General features: G+C 40.7%; 1 protein-coding gene across 12 annotated transcripts in view; it reads left to right on the top strand.

Annotated features, from left to right (window-relative positions):
* KANSL1 (KAT8 regulatory NSL complex subunit 1) overlaps positions 1-16781 on the top strand; it is a 198489-nt gene that overhangs the window by 133704 nt on the left and 48004 nt on the right. For all 12 annotated transcript variants that reach the window (XM_030923033.1, XM_030923034.1, XM_030923036.1 and 9 more), the window contains one exon: positions 11084-11185. In XM_030923033.1, coding sequence (XP_030778893.1) covers positions 11084-11185 — 102 coding nt within the window. The remainder of the gene's footprint in view (positions 1-11083; positions 11186-16781) is intronic.

The following is a 16781-nucleotide window of genomic DNA, read 5'->3' as shown; positions in this document are numbered from 1 at the left end:
CCCCCCCCCCGCCCCAAAACAAAATCAAAAAACACAACAGCTCAAAATTATCTCACTACCAACATTATGGTACATTTTCCTAGCACGTAAGTAATTTGTTCAAACACAGTCATGATTACGTATGTGCCCTGAATATTTCCCAGTTGGTTTTTGGAAAACATTTTTATTGGCTGCATGCTATTGCCTTTCCTTGTTGACTTTAAGTTACGCTTATGATTAAAATTAAGTATGCCATGACAGATATCTTTATCTTAGTCAAAGATATAAATGCTCTTTTATGTTCTTAATGCATACTTTAGAGAAGTATTTTGGCAGTGTCAGTTTATAGTCTCACTAGTTGTCAGTTGATAGTCTCACTAGTTGTGTATAAGAAGATACCTCGGCTGGGCGCGGTGGCTCACACCTGTAATCCCAGCACTGTGAGAGGCCGAGGCGGGCAGATCACGAAGTCAGGAGATCGAGACCATCCTGGTGAACACGGTGAAACCCCATCTCTACTGAAAATACAAAAAAATTAACTGGGCATGGTGGCAGGCGCCTGTAGTCCCAGCTTCTAGGGAGGCTGAGGCAGGAGAATGGCGTTAACCTGGGAGGCGGTGGAGATCGTGCCACTGCCCTCCAGCCTGGGCGACAGAGCGAGACTGAAAAAAAAAAGAAGAAGAAGATACCTTATTTGTTTTTGGCGGGGTCAGTTTATAGTCTCACTAGTTGTGTATAAGAAGATACTCACCTCATTTGTTTCATGCTTTATTCTTCAGCTCATCACTCAGAAGCAATGACAGAGCAGTTTTCAGAAACTTTCAGAATATCTGAAAAGTATTTCTAAATATCTGGAAAATAATCTGGAGTTTTGTGTATACCGTCACACGTTGCTTAATGAAAGGGAAACTGAGAAATGTGTTGTTAGGTGATTTCATTGGTGTGTGAACATCATAGAGTGCACTTAAATATAAGCTGAGGGCTGGGCGCGGTGGCTCATGCCTGTAATCTCAGCACTTTGTGGGAGGCAAGGAGTGGGAGGCCAAGATGGGTGGATCACCTGAGGTCAGGAGTTCGAGACTAGCCTGGCTAACATGGTGAAACCCCTGTCTCTATTAAAAATACAAAAAAAATTAGCCAGGTGTGGTGTCGGGTGCCTGTAACCCCAGCTATTCGGTAGGCTGAGACAGGAGAATCACTTGAATCCAGGAGATGGAGGGTCCAGTGAGCTGAGATTGCAACACTGCACTCCAGCCTGGGCAAGGCAGAGCGAGTCTCCATCTCACATACGTACGTACGTACGTACGTACATACATACATACATACATACAAGCTGAGGTGGTATGACCTACTATACACTTAGACAATATGGTATAGCCTATTGCTTCTAGGCTATAAACCAGTACATCATGCTACTATACTGAATACTGTAGGCAATTAGTGGTAAAGATTTATGTATTTCAACATATCTAAACATAGAAAAAATACAATAAAAATATAGTAGAAAAGATAAAAATGATACACCTGTATAGGGCACTTAAACCACGAATGGAGCTTGCAGGACTGAAAGTTGCTCTGGGTGAGTCAGTGGGTGAAAGGTGACTGAATGCGAAAGGCCTAGGACATGACTGTACATTACTATAAACTTTATAAACACTGTACACCGAGGCTACACTACATTTACTCTAAAGATTTTTTTCAGTAATAAATTAACCTTAGCTTACTGTAACTTTTTGCTGTATAAACTTTTAAGTTTTTAAAACTTTTTGACTCTTTTGTAATAACACTTAGCCTAAAACACAAACACCTTGTCATTGTACAAAAATATCTTCTTCACACCTTATTCTACAAGGTTTTTTCTATCGTTAAAAGTTTTCATTTTAAAATGAAAAGTTTTATTTTTTAAACTGTTTTGCTAAAAACTAAGACAGAAACACACACATGAACATAGGCCCACACAGGGTCAGGTTTGTCGATATTACTGTCTTCCACCTTCACATCTTGTTCCACTGTTAGGTCTTCAGGGCCAGTGAATGGAGCTTTCATTGCCTGTGACAGTGCCAACAGAAGGACCTGCCGGAGGCTGTTTCACAGTTCACTTTTTTTAATGAGTAGAAGTACACTCTGACGATTAAAAGTGTAGTATAGTAAATACATAACACTTTTTATTATAAGAAATAAGTGTTTTTAACAGTAACATAGTTTTTTATTATCAACTATTATATTCTTACTGTACATAATTGTATGTGGTATACTTTTAATAGCAGCACTGTAGGTTTCTTTACACCAGCATCACCACAAACACATGAGTAGTGCTTTGTGCTATGACAGGAATTCTTCAGCTCTGTTAAAATGTTGTTAAGACCATCATTGTATATGTGGTCTGTCATTGACCATAATGTTATTTGGCACATGAATATATGTTGATTATCCAAGAGTTTCATCATTCAAAGCAAATTGTATTAAGCACCGTACTTGGACTTGGTAAATTTTTGCTTCGAGTTGTGACTTTGCTACCAGATGCTTACATGAACCTTGAGAAAAAAAGTCACTTAACATTTCTGAGCTTCAGTTTCTTGGTCTGTAAAATACAACATCATAGATAATCTTTTACTTCTTTGTTTGCAGTCTGAATATACGGTGTCTGTTACAGAGTTCTGATAGGAAGAATAACACTGGGTTGATAGTTCAGTAAGTAATGCATCAAGAAAACTCACAGCGTTACCTGTTGTATTTATACATTTATTTTTCAACAAATGGATTAGTTTCCTAGACTGCCGTAACAAACTATCACAAATGGGATGGCTTAAGTCGGAAATTTGTTCTCTTACCGTTCTGGAGGCCAGAAGTGTGAAATCATGGTGTCAGCAGGGCCATGCTCTCTCTGGAGGCTGTAGTGAAGAATCCTTCGTTGTCTTTTTCCAGTTTATGATGTTGTGCTAGTCCTTGGTGTTCTTGGCCTGTAGCTACATCACTCCAGTTACTGCCTCCATCTTCACATGACTGTCTTTCTCTTTGCATCTGTGTCCAGATTTCCATGTTAGGAGGACACCAGGCATATTGAATTTAAGGCCCACACTAAAGGTCTCATAACTTGATTACAACTGCAAAGACCCTTTTTCCAAATAAGGTAATATTCACAAGTTCTGGGTGAACATAAATTTGGAAGAGACAATATTCAACTTGCTCTAACAAGCCATGGAATTTTCCCCCAATGATATATTCACATGCATTTAGTCTTCGTGTAACACTGTAATTAACAGAAGTTTTTGAGCACTTGTGATATATCAGGCACTGTGCTAAGCATTTTACACTCATTCATGATTTTAGAGATAAACAATGGAAGGTCAGTCAAGTAGTTTGTTCATGGTTACACATCCAAGTGAGTGCAGAGCTGAGATTTGAGTATCAGGCTGCAGAGCTGTTGCTCAAGTTAGTAATCACTTTAAGTGCTTGAGGTTTTTTTTTTAAGTTATTGAAATGGCAGAAATTTGTTCCTATTTGTTTTGGTTAAGTGGGTTGGTGTTCACGTTTTCCACACTTCACCAAGATTTGCCAGAGCTGCCTGGGTTGTACAGGTCTTTTTTTTTTTTTTTTTTTTTTTTTTTGAGATGAACCTAGGTTGTAGGTTGAATCTTGGTGATAGGCTGTTGAGTTGTAATGTGTCTTTCGGCGGGAGATTGGAAGGATGGTGGGGCTTTTCTTTTTCTTTTTAAGGATTTGCTTTGTTGCTTGTTAACATTAATTTTATTTAAGTGGCGTATTACCAAAAAAAAAAAAAAAAAAAAAAGGTATTTGTGACTACTGCTAGGTGATTCTAGGATGCAGACACCAGTTTCTGTTCTGTCAGAAGGTAGGTATTACCTTCCAAGCTGTGGAGTAGAGTCCGTTTTGGGAATAATGTTACTCTCTGGAGAAAGAATACAATTTCTGGAAACTCTTCTGTACTACTTCTCCATGCTTTTGTGCTCTTTTAGTTTTCATAGTTTGTCAGCTTGTTTTTTAAAAAGAAACTCTTCCATGCTTTAGAAGGGGAAAGGAAAACAATATATGTACCTTGAGTATATACTAATTAAAGGTTTACTCATGTATGTTTGTTTAATGATCAGAGTAAATCTTCAGAAGCTTGTAAAAGGCAGAGCTAAATTTAAACTCAGGACTTTTTATCTGATTCAAAAGCATTTTTTTTCCCTAACATATTTTGCTGTTTTGTCCTTTTCATCATTTCACTGAAACATATTTATTGAAATTTCACACCTGATAAATAAGGGGAAAGAATAGGGACTAAGCAGGTTTTAAGAGGCAGGGTGTTGCTCTGTTGCCCAGGCTGAGGTGCAGTGGCCAGATCATATAGTTCACTGTAACCTGAAACTCTTGGGCTCAAGCTATCCTTCTACCTTAGCCTTGCAAGTACAAGTAGCTGGGACCATAGGCGAGTCCCACCATGCCTGGCTAATTATTAAAGGTTTTTTTTTTTTTTTTTTTTTTTTTTTTTTTTTTGAGATGGAGTTTCGCTCTGTCGCCCGGGCTGGAGTGCAGTGGCCGGATCTCGGCTCACTGCAAGCTCCACCTCCCGGGTTCACGCCATTCTCCTGCCTCAGCCTCCCGAGTAGCTGGGACTACAGGCGCCCGCCACCTCGCCCGGCTAGTTTTTTGTATTTTTTAGTAGAGACGGGGTTTCACCGTGTTAGCCAGGATGGTCTCGATCTCCTGACCTCGTGATCCGCCCGTCTCGGCCTCCCAAAGTGCTGGGATTACAGGCTTGAGCCACCGCGCCCGGCCTTTTTTTTTTTTTTTTAAAAAGGATGGGGTCTCGCTATGTTATCCAGGTGTTCTCAAACTCTTGACCTCAAGTGATCCTCCTTGCCTTGGTCTCCCAGAAGCACTAGCTTGACTCTTACGTTGTTTTTCAAAATCCCCTCTTCTGACTACTCTTTGAGATTGCACAGCTGTAGCTGAGGATGGAAATGTTAAGAGGATGGAAGGTGGAAGAGTATTGAAACTTTTGAATAGGGAAAGAGCTGAATGGGAACTGCAGAAGCTTAAAACACCTTTCTCTTCAAAATTTTCATAAAGCTCTTGAGGTTCTCATCTTAACAGGGTTTTTAAAGCATTGTAGACAACTTATCTTTTCCAAGTAGCCCAGGGTTATTCTTGTGGAACTGGTCTGCAGTGGGGTCACTGGTTTTATCTTGAGATGCATAGGGAAGATTGACCTGATAGAGTGATGTGAGGAAGTATGTGAAATTGCCTGTTAGCTATATTGCAAATACAGTTAAGAGAGGATCCATCCACAGAGGAGTCATTTAGGAGGTATTAAGGCTGCATGTAACTGTGACCCATTCCAATTCCTTTGGTCCTTGTGTAAAGCAGAAGCTTGCTTCAGCCTTGGAGTTTTCTAGGCCTGTGCAGTCTAAGCATGATCCTGGCTCTGGCTCGGGACATGGTGAAGGAAAAGGAGACTCTTGACCTTTTTCTTCGGCTTCTGTAGGTTGCTATTTCGTAGTACAGTGGCCCTAAGTTCATTGCCCCCAGGCTAATGCCACAGCTATTCAACATTGACCCAGTTTAAACCTGGATTGTTAGGGAAGCCCACGTTGGGGGAGCCATGAGAGGTGTGGAGTCGAACGTTATGAAGTTTTCTCAGCTAATGCTAACCTTTCTTTTCATGGTTATTAAACATGAGTAAACTTGATCCCAAATAAATGTCATTGTGGCATAATGAAACATTTTATACAGAAAAGGGCAAAGTCATTGAGTGTATAATTAATGAATAAGTATAGCTCAAAATACATTAAGTATATTTGGGGGATGGTTAAGTAATTATGTAGACCTCCTCTGTGAAGCCTCACTTTCATCAGTCTCTTCAGTTAGGTTCTTTTCTGCTTTGACATCATCTTCTCTCAACTTCTGTTACAGTACTGTCGTAATACTTTGTCTGCTTGTCCAAAGCTAGATGAACATAAACTCCTTATGGTAGAATCTGTTTTTATTTTATTACTGTGTTTTCACACTACCTTGCACATGGTAGCCACTCAATAGATGCTACCTGCATGAATGACTCTTACCTACTTGGATGCTTTTTATTTGTTCAGCCTCTTTAGCTGTTTTCATCCTTTTTAGTATGAGGTACAGTATTAAATTAGAGGATCCAGTGTTTGGTTTTGAACGCCATAGTGAACTTACATATGTTGGGGGCAGTGGACAGTGTACGGATGACTGTTGGTTGCATCATTGTAACACTTGAGCACATGTTTTCAAAAATAGGTTTAATTAAAACTACTGTGTATTCAAATGTCCTCTGAACAAATTAAGAGGAGTTCCATTCTTCTGGTTGTGGAAGCTAGAAACCTTGGCAGTGTCTCTATTTTCCCTCCTATCTTGTAAGCACATTGGTATAGCTGGTTGATTCTTTCTTCAAATAAACATTCAAGCAGGGCATAGTGGCTCATGCCTGCAACCTGGCACTTTGGGAGGCCAGGGAGGGTAGCTCTCTTGGCCCCAAGAGTTTGCAACCAGCCTGGGCAACATGGTGAAACCCCTTCTCTACTAAAAATATAAAAAACTAGCCAGGCGTGGTGGCATGCGCCTGTAGTACCCCCTTGCACTTGTATCTCTCTTTCTCTCCTGGGCTTAAGTGATCCTCCTGAATATCTGGAACTATAGGTGTGACATTACACCGGGCTAATTTTTATTATTTTTGTGTGTGTGTTTGGAGATAGGGTTTTGCCATGTTGCCCAGGCTGGTCCTGAACTCCTGGCCTCAAGTAATCCTCCTGCATTGGCTTCCTAAAGTGCTGGAATTATAGGCATGAGCCGTCACGACCTCCTTCACCGTTTCCACTTCTTAATCCCCTCACTATCCTGTATTTTGTTCTCTTTAGCATTTAATACCTTCTAATATAGTATATAACATTTATCTATTTACATTGTTTTTCTTTGCCCCCAGTATTAGAATGTAATAAGCACTTTGAAGGATGGGTTAGGGGAGAGGGATAGGTCTCTCATTTTTTCTTGTATCCTTAGCACCTAACAAATGCTGATGAGTGGATAAATGACTGATTTAAATGAACAGAAAAGAAATGAAGTATTACTTAGATCCAGACTTTTGCCCTAGTTCTGCCATGTGTTGGCCTGTAGAGACATAAGCTTTGACCTACATCCTCTGTGGGTCTGTAAAATGATGTTGATGAATAGATGGTTCCTACCAAGTTTTATTATACTCTTTCAGGAGAAGGTGTCTTCATCATCTCTCTGAGGGTTGTATTTCAAAATTATTCTGTAGTTTAAGGAAAAATTCTTCCCTTTGGAAAATACTGTATCCTTTCATATAACTGAAAAAAATTGAAGGAGTAATTTTATATCTAATTGTTGGATTTATTTATCTTCTGGCTATAATTATTATAAACTTAATATTTTCCTGTTAGAAAAAAATTTATACAACTCCACAAATATTTGCTATGCATTTATTTTCTTGGTGTATGACTCTGCTAGGAGACATGGGGCATTTAAATATATTTGTATTTTGTCCACATCTTCAAGAAACTAACATAAGTTTAACAATTAAAGGCTGGGTGCAACGGCTTGCACATGTAATTCCAGCACTTTGAAAGGCTGAGGCAGGTGGATTGCTTGAGTCCAGGAGTTTGAGATGAGCCTGGGCAACGTGGTGAAACTCCATCTCTACCAAAAAATAGAATAATTAGCTGGGTGTGGTGGCTTGCACCTGTTATCCCAGCACTTTGGGAGTTCGAGGCAAGTGCATTACTTGAGTCCAAGAGTTCGAGACCAGCTGGAGCAACTTGGTGAAACCCCATCTCTACCAAAAAAAAAAAAAAATACAGAAATTAGCTGGATATGGTGGCATGCACCTGTTATCCCAGCTATTTATGGGGTTGAGGTGGGAGGATCACTTGATCCCGGGAGGGGGAGATTACAGTGATTTGTGACCATGCCACTGCACTTCAGCCTGGGTGACAGAGCTTGACCCTGTCTCAACAAAGAAGGAAATGTTGGAAGGAGGTGGGACTTGTTGAAAATCTCTTTGGAAGGATGAACGGCAATTTGGACTGATAAAATATAAAAATCAGTATGAATAAAGATGAACAGCTCATGTTTTAACCGTTAATTCAGTTTTTTTTTAACCTTTAACTGACTAATAACCCCTACCTCCAGCAGCAGCAACAGCTTCACATACATTGAAACATTTGTCTAGGAGATGATGCAATTGGTATAACACTAACAGAGATATTCGGGGAAAGTAGTTGGAAATCGATCTTATAAAAAGTTAGGAACCGGTTATGGGAAAATTTGAATACTAAAATGATGTTTGACTTGCTTTATACAGGAAGCAGGAAGGCAGTTTGGGCCCTTAAGCAGGGAGTATCTGTTGAATACAACGTTTTTAGAAGGCAATGATGTACAAGATAGCTGTCTTTTGCAAATAGTTTTTACTTGGACGTGATAAAGTTTGCAAGGTGTATTTTATGCTTTTGTTTAGGGAAGAAAGTGTTTTGAAGCAGAAGTTCTTTTAACCAGAGAAACCTCATTTTAAAGGCTAGGGTAAATGTTTCTTGCTTACTAGTTAATGACCTTTCTCTTGTTTCTGAGGAGACTCCAGTTCTTTTTTTTATTTATTTATTTATTTATTTTTTTGAATTTTGAGTTGGAGTTTCACTCTTATTGCCCAGACTGGAGTGCAATGGCGCAGTCTTGGCTCACTGCAATCTACGCCTCCCAGGTTCAAGCGATTCTCCTGCCTCAGCCTCCCAAGTAGCTGGGATTACAGGGGCTCGCCACCACGCCTGGCTAATTTTTTGTATTTTTGCTGGAGACGGGGTTTCACTGTGTTGGCCAGGCTGGTCTCCTACTCCTGACCTCAGCCTCCCAAAGTGCTAGGATTACAGGTGTGAGCTACCATACCCAGCCTCCAATTCATTTTTGTTGTTGTTGTTGGAGATAGAGCCTTGGTCTGTCGCCCAGGCTGGAGAGCAGTGATGTGATCTCGACTCACTGCGACCTCTGCCTCCTGAGTTCAAGCGATTCTCCTTCTTCAGCCTCCCGAGTAGCTGGGACTACAGGCATGTGCCACGACGCCTGGGCAATTTTTGTATTTTTAGTAGAGATGGGGTTTCACCATGTTGGCCAGGGAACTCCTGATGACCTCATGTGATCCACCCACCTCAGCCTCCCAAAGTGCTGAAATTACAGGTGTGAGCCACCATGCCGGGCCTCTCCAATTCATTTTTGATACAGGCTAAGTGTAGTCATATTCCAGAATAGGTAGGCAGTGCTTCTTTTGCTTTCAAGAGAAAAAGAGACATATTTCTTCTTAAAAACTGAAATAAGTCCAGGTACGATGGCTCACGTCTGTAATCCCAGCACTTTGGGAGGCCGAGGCGGGCGGATCACCTGAGGTCAGGAGTTCGAGACCAGCCTCGACATAGAGAAACCCCGTCTTTACTAAAAATACAAAATTAGCCGGGCATGGTAGTACATGCCTGTAATCCCAGTTACTCAGAAGGCTGAGGCAGGAGAATTGCCTGAACCTGGGAGGTAGAGGTTGCAGTGAGCCAAAGACTGCGCTATTGCACTCTAGCCTGGGCAACAAGAGCAAAACTTGATCTAAAAAAAAAAAAAAACTGAAATAAAATTCTTTTTTTCTTTCTTAATGTTTTCCCCCCTTTTCTGCAGCTCGTATTTCATATTGGTTTTTTAGTTACAAGGACCCCAGGGATGGATCATCTGGTTTAGTGGCTCGTAAGAGTATGGCCTAGAGAGCTTAGACTAATTTAGTCACAATCTCTAGTCCCCTAAATCTATACTTTAGGATGTTCTTTGAGCCCAAACTAATCAAGTCTGGTGTTTTTCAACTTCACAAGTTTAGGACTTACCAGGGGAGCTTTTAAAGAATAGTAGAATATCCAGCTCTGGGCATGGTGGTAGGCACCTGTAATCCCAGCTACTCCAGAGGCTGAAGTGGGAGGATTGCTTGAGCCCAGGAGTTTCAGATCAGGCTGGGTAACATAGCGAGGAAGAGAGAGAGAGAGGGAGACACAGACACAGACACCCACACCCACCTCCATGTACCCACCATGCCCTGCCCCCCTCCCGCACTCTTCCCCCATGAAAAGGTAGACTACCTGGCCCCACCCCCAGAGGTACTGAGTAGATGTTGGACCTAAGCCAGTATAGTTTGATAAGGTTCACCAGGTGATTCTGATGCAAAATTTCCATTAAGAGCTTCTTAATCTAGTTAGATCTCTCTTTTTTAGACCAGAGAAAGAGTTTGGGAACCCTGATCGCTTGCATCCCAGTCTTTCGGTTATATAGTGTCATAGCCTTATTTTTGTCACCTCTCCTTGTATCCGTGGTGGGATTCGTGTGTAGTATTTTTTTTTTCGTAATAAGATAACTTCTGCCTTTACCCATCCTGGCTCATTATACTTACTGTGGGGAGAACTTGTGAGTTCATTTTTAATTTCTTTTTATGTAAATTGTTTCTTGGAATGAATTGCAAAGGTCTGAATTTGAAATTGTCAAGCAGGAACTTAATCTGAAGTAATATTTATGCCTATGAAAAATAGGTGCCTTTGGGCCAGCTTTTAAGAAAGCTCTTGGTTTCTGATAACTTGTAGGGGACTGTTCCACATTTGTTTCATTGAGTTTTGTTTGTGCAGGTATAGTTGGTGGAGTACATGATTAAGAATAGTAGCATTTTCAGCTTAGTAATTCATAAACTGCATTTGTTGGCTAGAAAAACTACATTGCCGCTGTTAATCTAGTGGAGTCTAGTAATATGGTATAAAATGCCATAATCTGGTGAAGAGTTCAGATCTGAAAGATATGAATAAATATGCTAAACGGCTGATGAGCCATATAGGTCAGAGCAGTCAAGTGGCAGAGAGGGAAGCCTGGATCTGCTTCTTGTTGAAATAACTCTTTGGGAAAACAAAGCTGCTGCCGGTGTAGTTTGTTTCTGAACCGTAGGATAAGGAAGAGGGGAGCCTCTAGTACACCAGCAGTCCTTTTGAGACTAACTCCTAAATTAAATTTGAAATTTATACTGCTCACTTACGTTATTTTTCTCCTCTCTATCCTGCAGGGGTTGATAGTTCTTGGGGAGGTACCTCCCCCAGAGCATACAACAGACTTATTTCTTCCACTTAGTTCTGAGGTGAAGACAGATCATGGGACTGATAAATTGGTAAGTATAAAAGATAGGGTGAAATGCGTAAGAATTAAGGGTGTTGTTTTGGCACACCATTTCTTCTCTGTAACTAGGATCCTTGCATTGGCCGAAGGAGGGGAACTGTATCTACTTTTATCACTTAATGGCATTTTAAGATTTGAATTCCTGAATAGATAACCTTGGGCCCCTCCTGCAGCTGTGTAGCTGACCAATAGGATTAAAAGCAGCTCCAACTCTCAAGACACTACAGCCAGAGCAAGTAAGGCATTAGGGAGTATCATTGGGAATCAGGAGACCTGGGTGTAGCTCTGACACCTGAGACATAAGGTCACCTTTCTGGGCCACTCTAATATATTATAGCCTTTTCATTAAAAGGTTAGACTAGAGGTTAAATTCACAAGAACACTGAAAATGGTCTCTATGGGTGACTCTCTTATTCTATAATGAGCATTAAGCTGTCATTTTCTGTTTCCTTCTGTATCCTAGCTCTGCTCTTTGATTCCTTCTCTTTCTTGGTTTCTCTCAATACCATAGTTAATTTTCTTTCTGAATTCCAAGAGCATTTGTTTATTTCTTTCACTTTTTTACTTTGCCTAAAAGGTTACTGGGTTTTATGAATATTCATATTTCTTGATTTAAGTCTCCGTAACTTAATTAGAAATTCCAAAGTTCCACAACAGTAGTTTATTATTTTGATTATGCTTCAGATAATAAGGCTAGTATGAAGTGCTGGCTTTTTAAATGGTGAGTTAAGCAAGCTGTTCTTGTATCTGCAAATAAACCAATCTTATAGTTCTTTTATTTATTTTAATCATTGTTAGGAGGAACTCATGATGTGGTGGAAACTAAATTTTCTCTGAGGCAGATATTGGAGATGTTTCGATCTTGGAAAGATCTCTCACCTAGTTTTGAAAGCCAGCCACTGTTTCTAGAGATAAATGTGAAGACACCAGAAGATTGATAGTTCTTAACTGGAAAGTAGTTTTGAATAAATTAAAGAGCAGAAAGCTAACTTTTGCCACTATATAAGTCTATAATATAAGTTCATGGCATGCTGTTTACAGAATTTTTTTAAGTTATTAATAAAACTTTTAGTGAATGGTGTATTCAGGGTAAAAATTGTTAAGTGAGAAAGAAAACAGATAAATTGGTGGTATGAGTACAGGAAACGTGAAACATGAGGCATGTGATAGGGGAGTAAGTTCTATGTAGGTACTTATATATTTGTATATAGAATTTAAGGATTCCAAACTTTGTTGAGTAATTTCCCTATAGTCATGTTTCTCTCACCTCAGCACTTCTGAAGGACAGGGCATAACAGTCCCTCATTGTGTTACTGATTCTCATTATCTTAAAAAATCCACAGTGATTGTGAGATAGTTTTACAGATTCACTTGTACACATACTCTCTTCAGGAGCTTGTTCCTTTCCCTACCCTTCATTTATTTGCTTGTGTGTTAAATTGTAAGATTCCTGTGTGTGTATTAAATTGTAAGGTTCTTGAAGGTCAAGACCATCTTTCCCTTTGTGTTGGCCATACTAGTGTCTACGTTGTGCAATAGAATGCTTTTTGGATTGAGTAAAATAAATAATGAAAACAACTAAGTATACACTGTCACTTTTTTGTCAAGGAGAGATTACCCCGTCCCTGTTTTTGTCAATTATCTACCCTTTATGAATATATCCATGCTTTCCGAAAAGCGTTCAGAAAGTGTTGAAGAAGACAGGGGCTGGGCGGGGCAGGGACAGTACATTTCCATTGTTTATTATTAGTAGAATGGGCTGCAGAGCATATGTTTCTTAAAAGCTATTAAGTGACTTAAATTTTTAAAATGCCAAATATTTGCAAAGCTGTGCCTATATCAATTGCCAGGCAAAGTTTTTCTGTATAAGAAGACAGTATTTAACTTTGCTTGTTTGTTCTCCAGGTTTGTTTTGTTTTGTTTTGTTTTAAATTTTAGGAAAGCGACTTTTCTCAGCTTTGCTTAAAATAAACAAATAAATTAGGTTACCCGGGACAGAGGACCACTGTAAATTTTCATACCCACATGTAACCAGCCTGTGTTCCATTTTGTTAAATTTTTCCCCAAATGGAGGTAGGTGTGTTTGTTTGTTTGTTTGTTTATTTATTTATTTATTTATTTATTTATTTATTTTGGTTAAGACAGGCTCTTGCTCTGTCACCCAGGCTGGAGTGCAGTGGCACAATATAGCTCACTGCAGCCTCAAACTCCTGGACTGCACTTGTTTATTACCCAGAAATATATTTGAAGACTTGTGGTTTAAAAATAATAATGTCAGAGATATTTTCTATTATGTTTAATTTTTGTATTCTCATTTCTGAAACTCAGCTGGAATTAAAAAAAAAAATCAGTATCTTTAGAATCCCTCCTCTCCCCCCTCCCTCCTCACCCCTCCCCCTCCCTCCTCACCCCCTCCCCCTCCCCCCTCCCCCTCCACTCCCCCCTCCACTCCCCTCCCTCCCCACCCCCTCCACTCCCCCCTCCACTCCCCTCCCTCCCCACCCCCTCCACTCCCCCCTCCCCCTCCACCCCTCCCCTCCCCCCTCCCCCTCCCCTCCCCCCTCCCCTCTCCCCTCTCCCTTCCCCCTCCCCCTACCCTCCCCCCTCCCCTCTCCCCCTCCCCTCCCCCCTTCCCCCTCCCCTCCCTCCTCTCTCTCCCCTCCCCCCTCCCCTCTCCCCTTCCCCTCCCTTGTCTCTCATCTCTTTTTCTCGTGCATTCGTTCATTCATTCTTGACGGGGTCTTACTCTGTCACCCAGGCTGGAGTGCAGTGGTGTGACCTTGGCTCACTGCAGCCTCTACCTCCCAGGTTCAAGTGATCCTCCCACCTCAGCTTCCAAAGTAGCTGGGACTACAGGCACACGCCACCATGTCCAGCTAATATTTGTATTTTTTTGTAGAGATGGGGTTTTAGCATGTTGCCCAGGCTGATCTCAAACTCCTAAGAACAAGCAGTCTGCTGGCCTTGGCCTCCAAAAGTGCTGGGATTACAGGCGTGAACCACTGCACCAGCCTAGACATAATTCCTAAATATATAGTGATTTAGTGAATAATGAGGGAATCATGATGGTGACCAAACTGTTAACAGTATTTTAATACCAGATAAAAAGGAAGAATGCAGGAATATGATTACTCAGTAGCATACAAAAGTTGTTAATGAACAATAAAGCTGTAATTTTGGACATTGTTTTCAACAAGATGCACACCAGCTTTAACTTGTCAGCGTTCCAAAATAAACATCCAGTAAGACTTCTGGGCCCTAATCAATTATAGATAGTAGGTAAAACAAAGTTAAATAATTTATGGAGAGTCAGATGATTCCTAGGTGGGCTTGTTAGGTAATGTCCCAGTGCTACACTGCAAGGATACATAGTCTTTTTGCTTTATTTCCAAACAGGATGATTGTTTATTGACAGAACCAGTATGTATCTGCTTGGGTCTTGAATACAGTACAGATATTATTGAACTAAGTTGTTCTAAAAGAACCCAACCTATGAGCAAAAGAACTGGAGACTGAATGCACGGGTGAACCTTTTTTGAGTCATGGAGCAAATCAAGGAATATTTTCTGGGTTGGGGAAGTGGGTACTGTTTTTATACCACAGAGCAGTGGGTTAGAGGAAGGGAAGACCTAAGGAGAAATGCCTAGAAAAATGCCTCTTTTTTTTTTTTTTTTTTAACCCCTTCTTATTTCTGACTCAAAAGCAGTTTTAAAGGTGTAAGGCTAGCTGAGGGAGAGAAAACTTATGGGCTTCTAGCTTGGTAGCTGCCGATAAGTCATGTGTGTACAGGTAAATGCTTCTGTGAAATTTAAGACTCCTTTTGAACAAAGAGGGTGTGCCCTTGGAAAGAGAATGTAAAAAGCGGTTGAGTTGTTCTCTAGTGTTCTGAAACATGCCTTTTATCTTCCCCACCTTCTCATTCTTTCTCTTCAATAAATAGAAGCCTGCTTTCCCCTGCTTAAGAAAAAGTAATGAGCAAGGAAGGACAGACTTGAAACCTGTACATATTACTAGGTAAATTACTCAACAATTTGTCAGCAAAATTTCAGACAGAAAGTATTGCCAGGAAGAGAAGAGAGCATTCTCAGTCCATGTGCCCCGGAGCTTCTAGAATTCAGTAGTCACTGCTTCATGGCCATGTACGTTATCAGAGGATGGAGTTTAGGGCTACCAAGTAGGTAGAAATTGAAGGAGGGAGTAGTGGCAAAGAGGGAGTTACGGAACATGGGGAGGGGCATAGGCCCACACTCTATTTGAACCCCTTTCAGATCTTTGTGCTCACCCCTGAACTGCACACAGTTAGGGAAGATTTTATAGGGCATAGTGGAAAGCAACAATTGGAAGGCTGAAAGAGCTGAGCAGAGAAGATCATCATTGCCTAATGCAGGGAAGGCAGTATTTGGAGTTTGAATTCCAACTATACTTGGTAAAAACTAGAGGACTTTGATTGAAACCAATAAAAGCTCACACTTAAAAGAGTTAAAGAATGTTTCCCAGGACTAAGGCTTTCACCAGAGGATTAAGGAGGGAACCAAAATAGACTGCAAACATTCTTTAGGAAATTCAGAGTTTCTATAATGTATTGCATACATTGTATACAATAGAAAATTATTATACATATGAATAAACAGGAGAATATTCTAGTCCTGAGGAAAAAGGGGAAAAAATAAGATGGAAAAAGTTGAGGAACTTGATGGCTGGATTTTTGAATTTAAAAAGTCAGTTTACAAATATATGAAACTTTAGACCAAGCATGGTGGCTCACGCCTGTAATCCTAGCACTTTAGGAGGCCGAGGTGGGTGGATCACCTGAGGTCAGAAGTTTCAGAAGTTTCCCCAGTCTGGCCAACATGGGGAAACCCAGTCTCTACTAAAAATACAAAGATTATCCAGGTGTGGTGGCAGACGCCTGTAATCCCAGCTATTCAGGAGGCTGAAGCAAGAGAATCTCTTGAACTCAGGAGACAGAGGTTGCAGTGAGCCGAGATCATGGCCCTGCACTGCAGCCTGGGCAACAGAGTGAGACTCTGTCTCAAAAATAAATAAATAAATAAATCACGAAACTTTGAGACTAATAGCCATGAGAATCACAACTTTGTAGTCAAAATAGTGAAAATCAAAAGGTGAAGACAACCTGATTCCTGAGCTGTGATGCTGTTTAAAAATTAGGAAAAAACAAACAAACAGTGCCTAACTAACTCACACTACTTGGTGAAAGTGCTTTTTTTGTTGGCCTACAATTACGAAAAAAATGCATCCTAAAAACATTGTAGGCTGGGCACAGTGGCTCACACCTATAATCCCAGCACTCTGGGAGGCCAAGGTGGGCGGATCACTTGAGCCTCGGAGTTCAAGACCAGTTCAGGCAACATGACGAAACCACATCTCTACAAAAGATACAAAAATGAGCCTGGTGTGGGGGCGCACACCTGTACTCCTGATTACTCTTGAAGCTGAGGTGGGAGAATTGCTCTTGAGCCCAGGTAGTGGAGGTTGCACTGAGCTGAGATCACTTGAGCCTGGGCGACAGAGTGAGAACCTGCCTCAAACAAACAAAAACATTGTACTCTGTCTTGGCTAATGCAATA

Source organism: Rhinopithecus roxellana, chromosome 19 (assembly GCF_007565055.1).
Source record: "Rhinopithecus roxellana isolate Shanxi Qingling chromosome 19, ASM756505v1, whole genome shotgun sequence".
In the NCBI taxonomy this organism is placed as follows: Eukaryota; Metazoa; Chordata; class Mammalia; order Primates; family Cercopithecidae; genus Rhinopithecus; species Rhinopithecus roxellana.
Note: the sequence above shows the minus strand (reverse complement) of the source record. Positions and strands in the feature narration are given on the sequence as shown.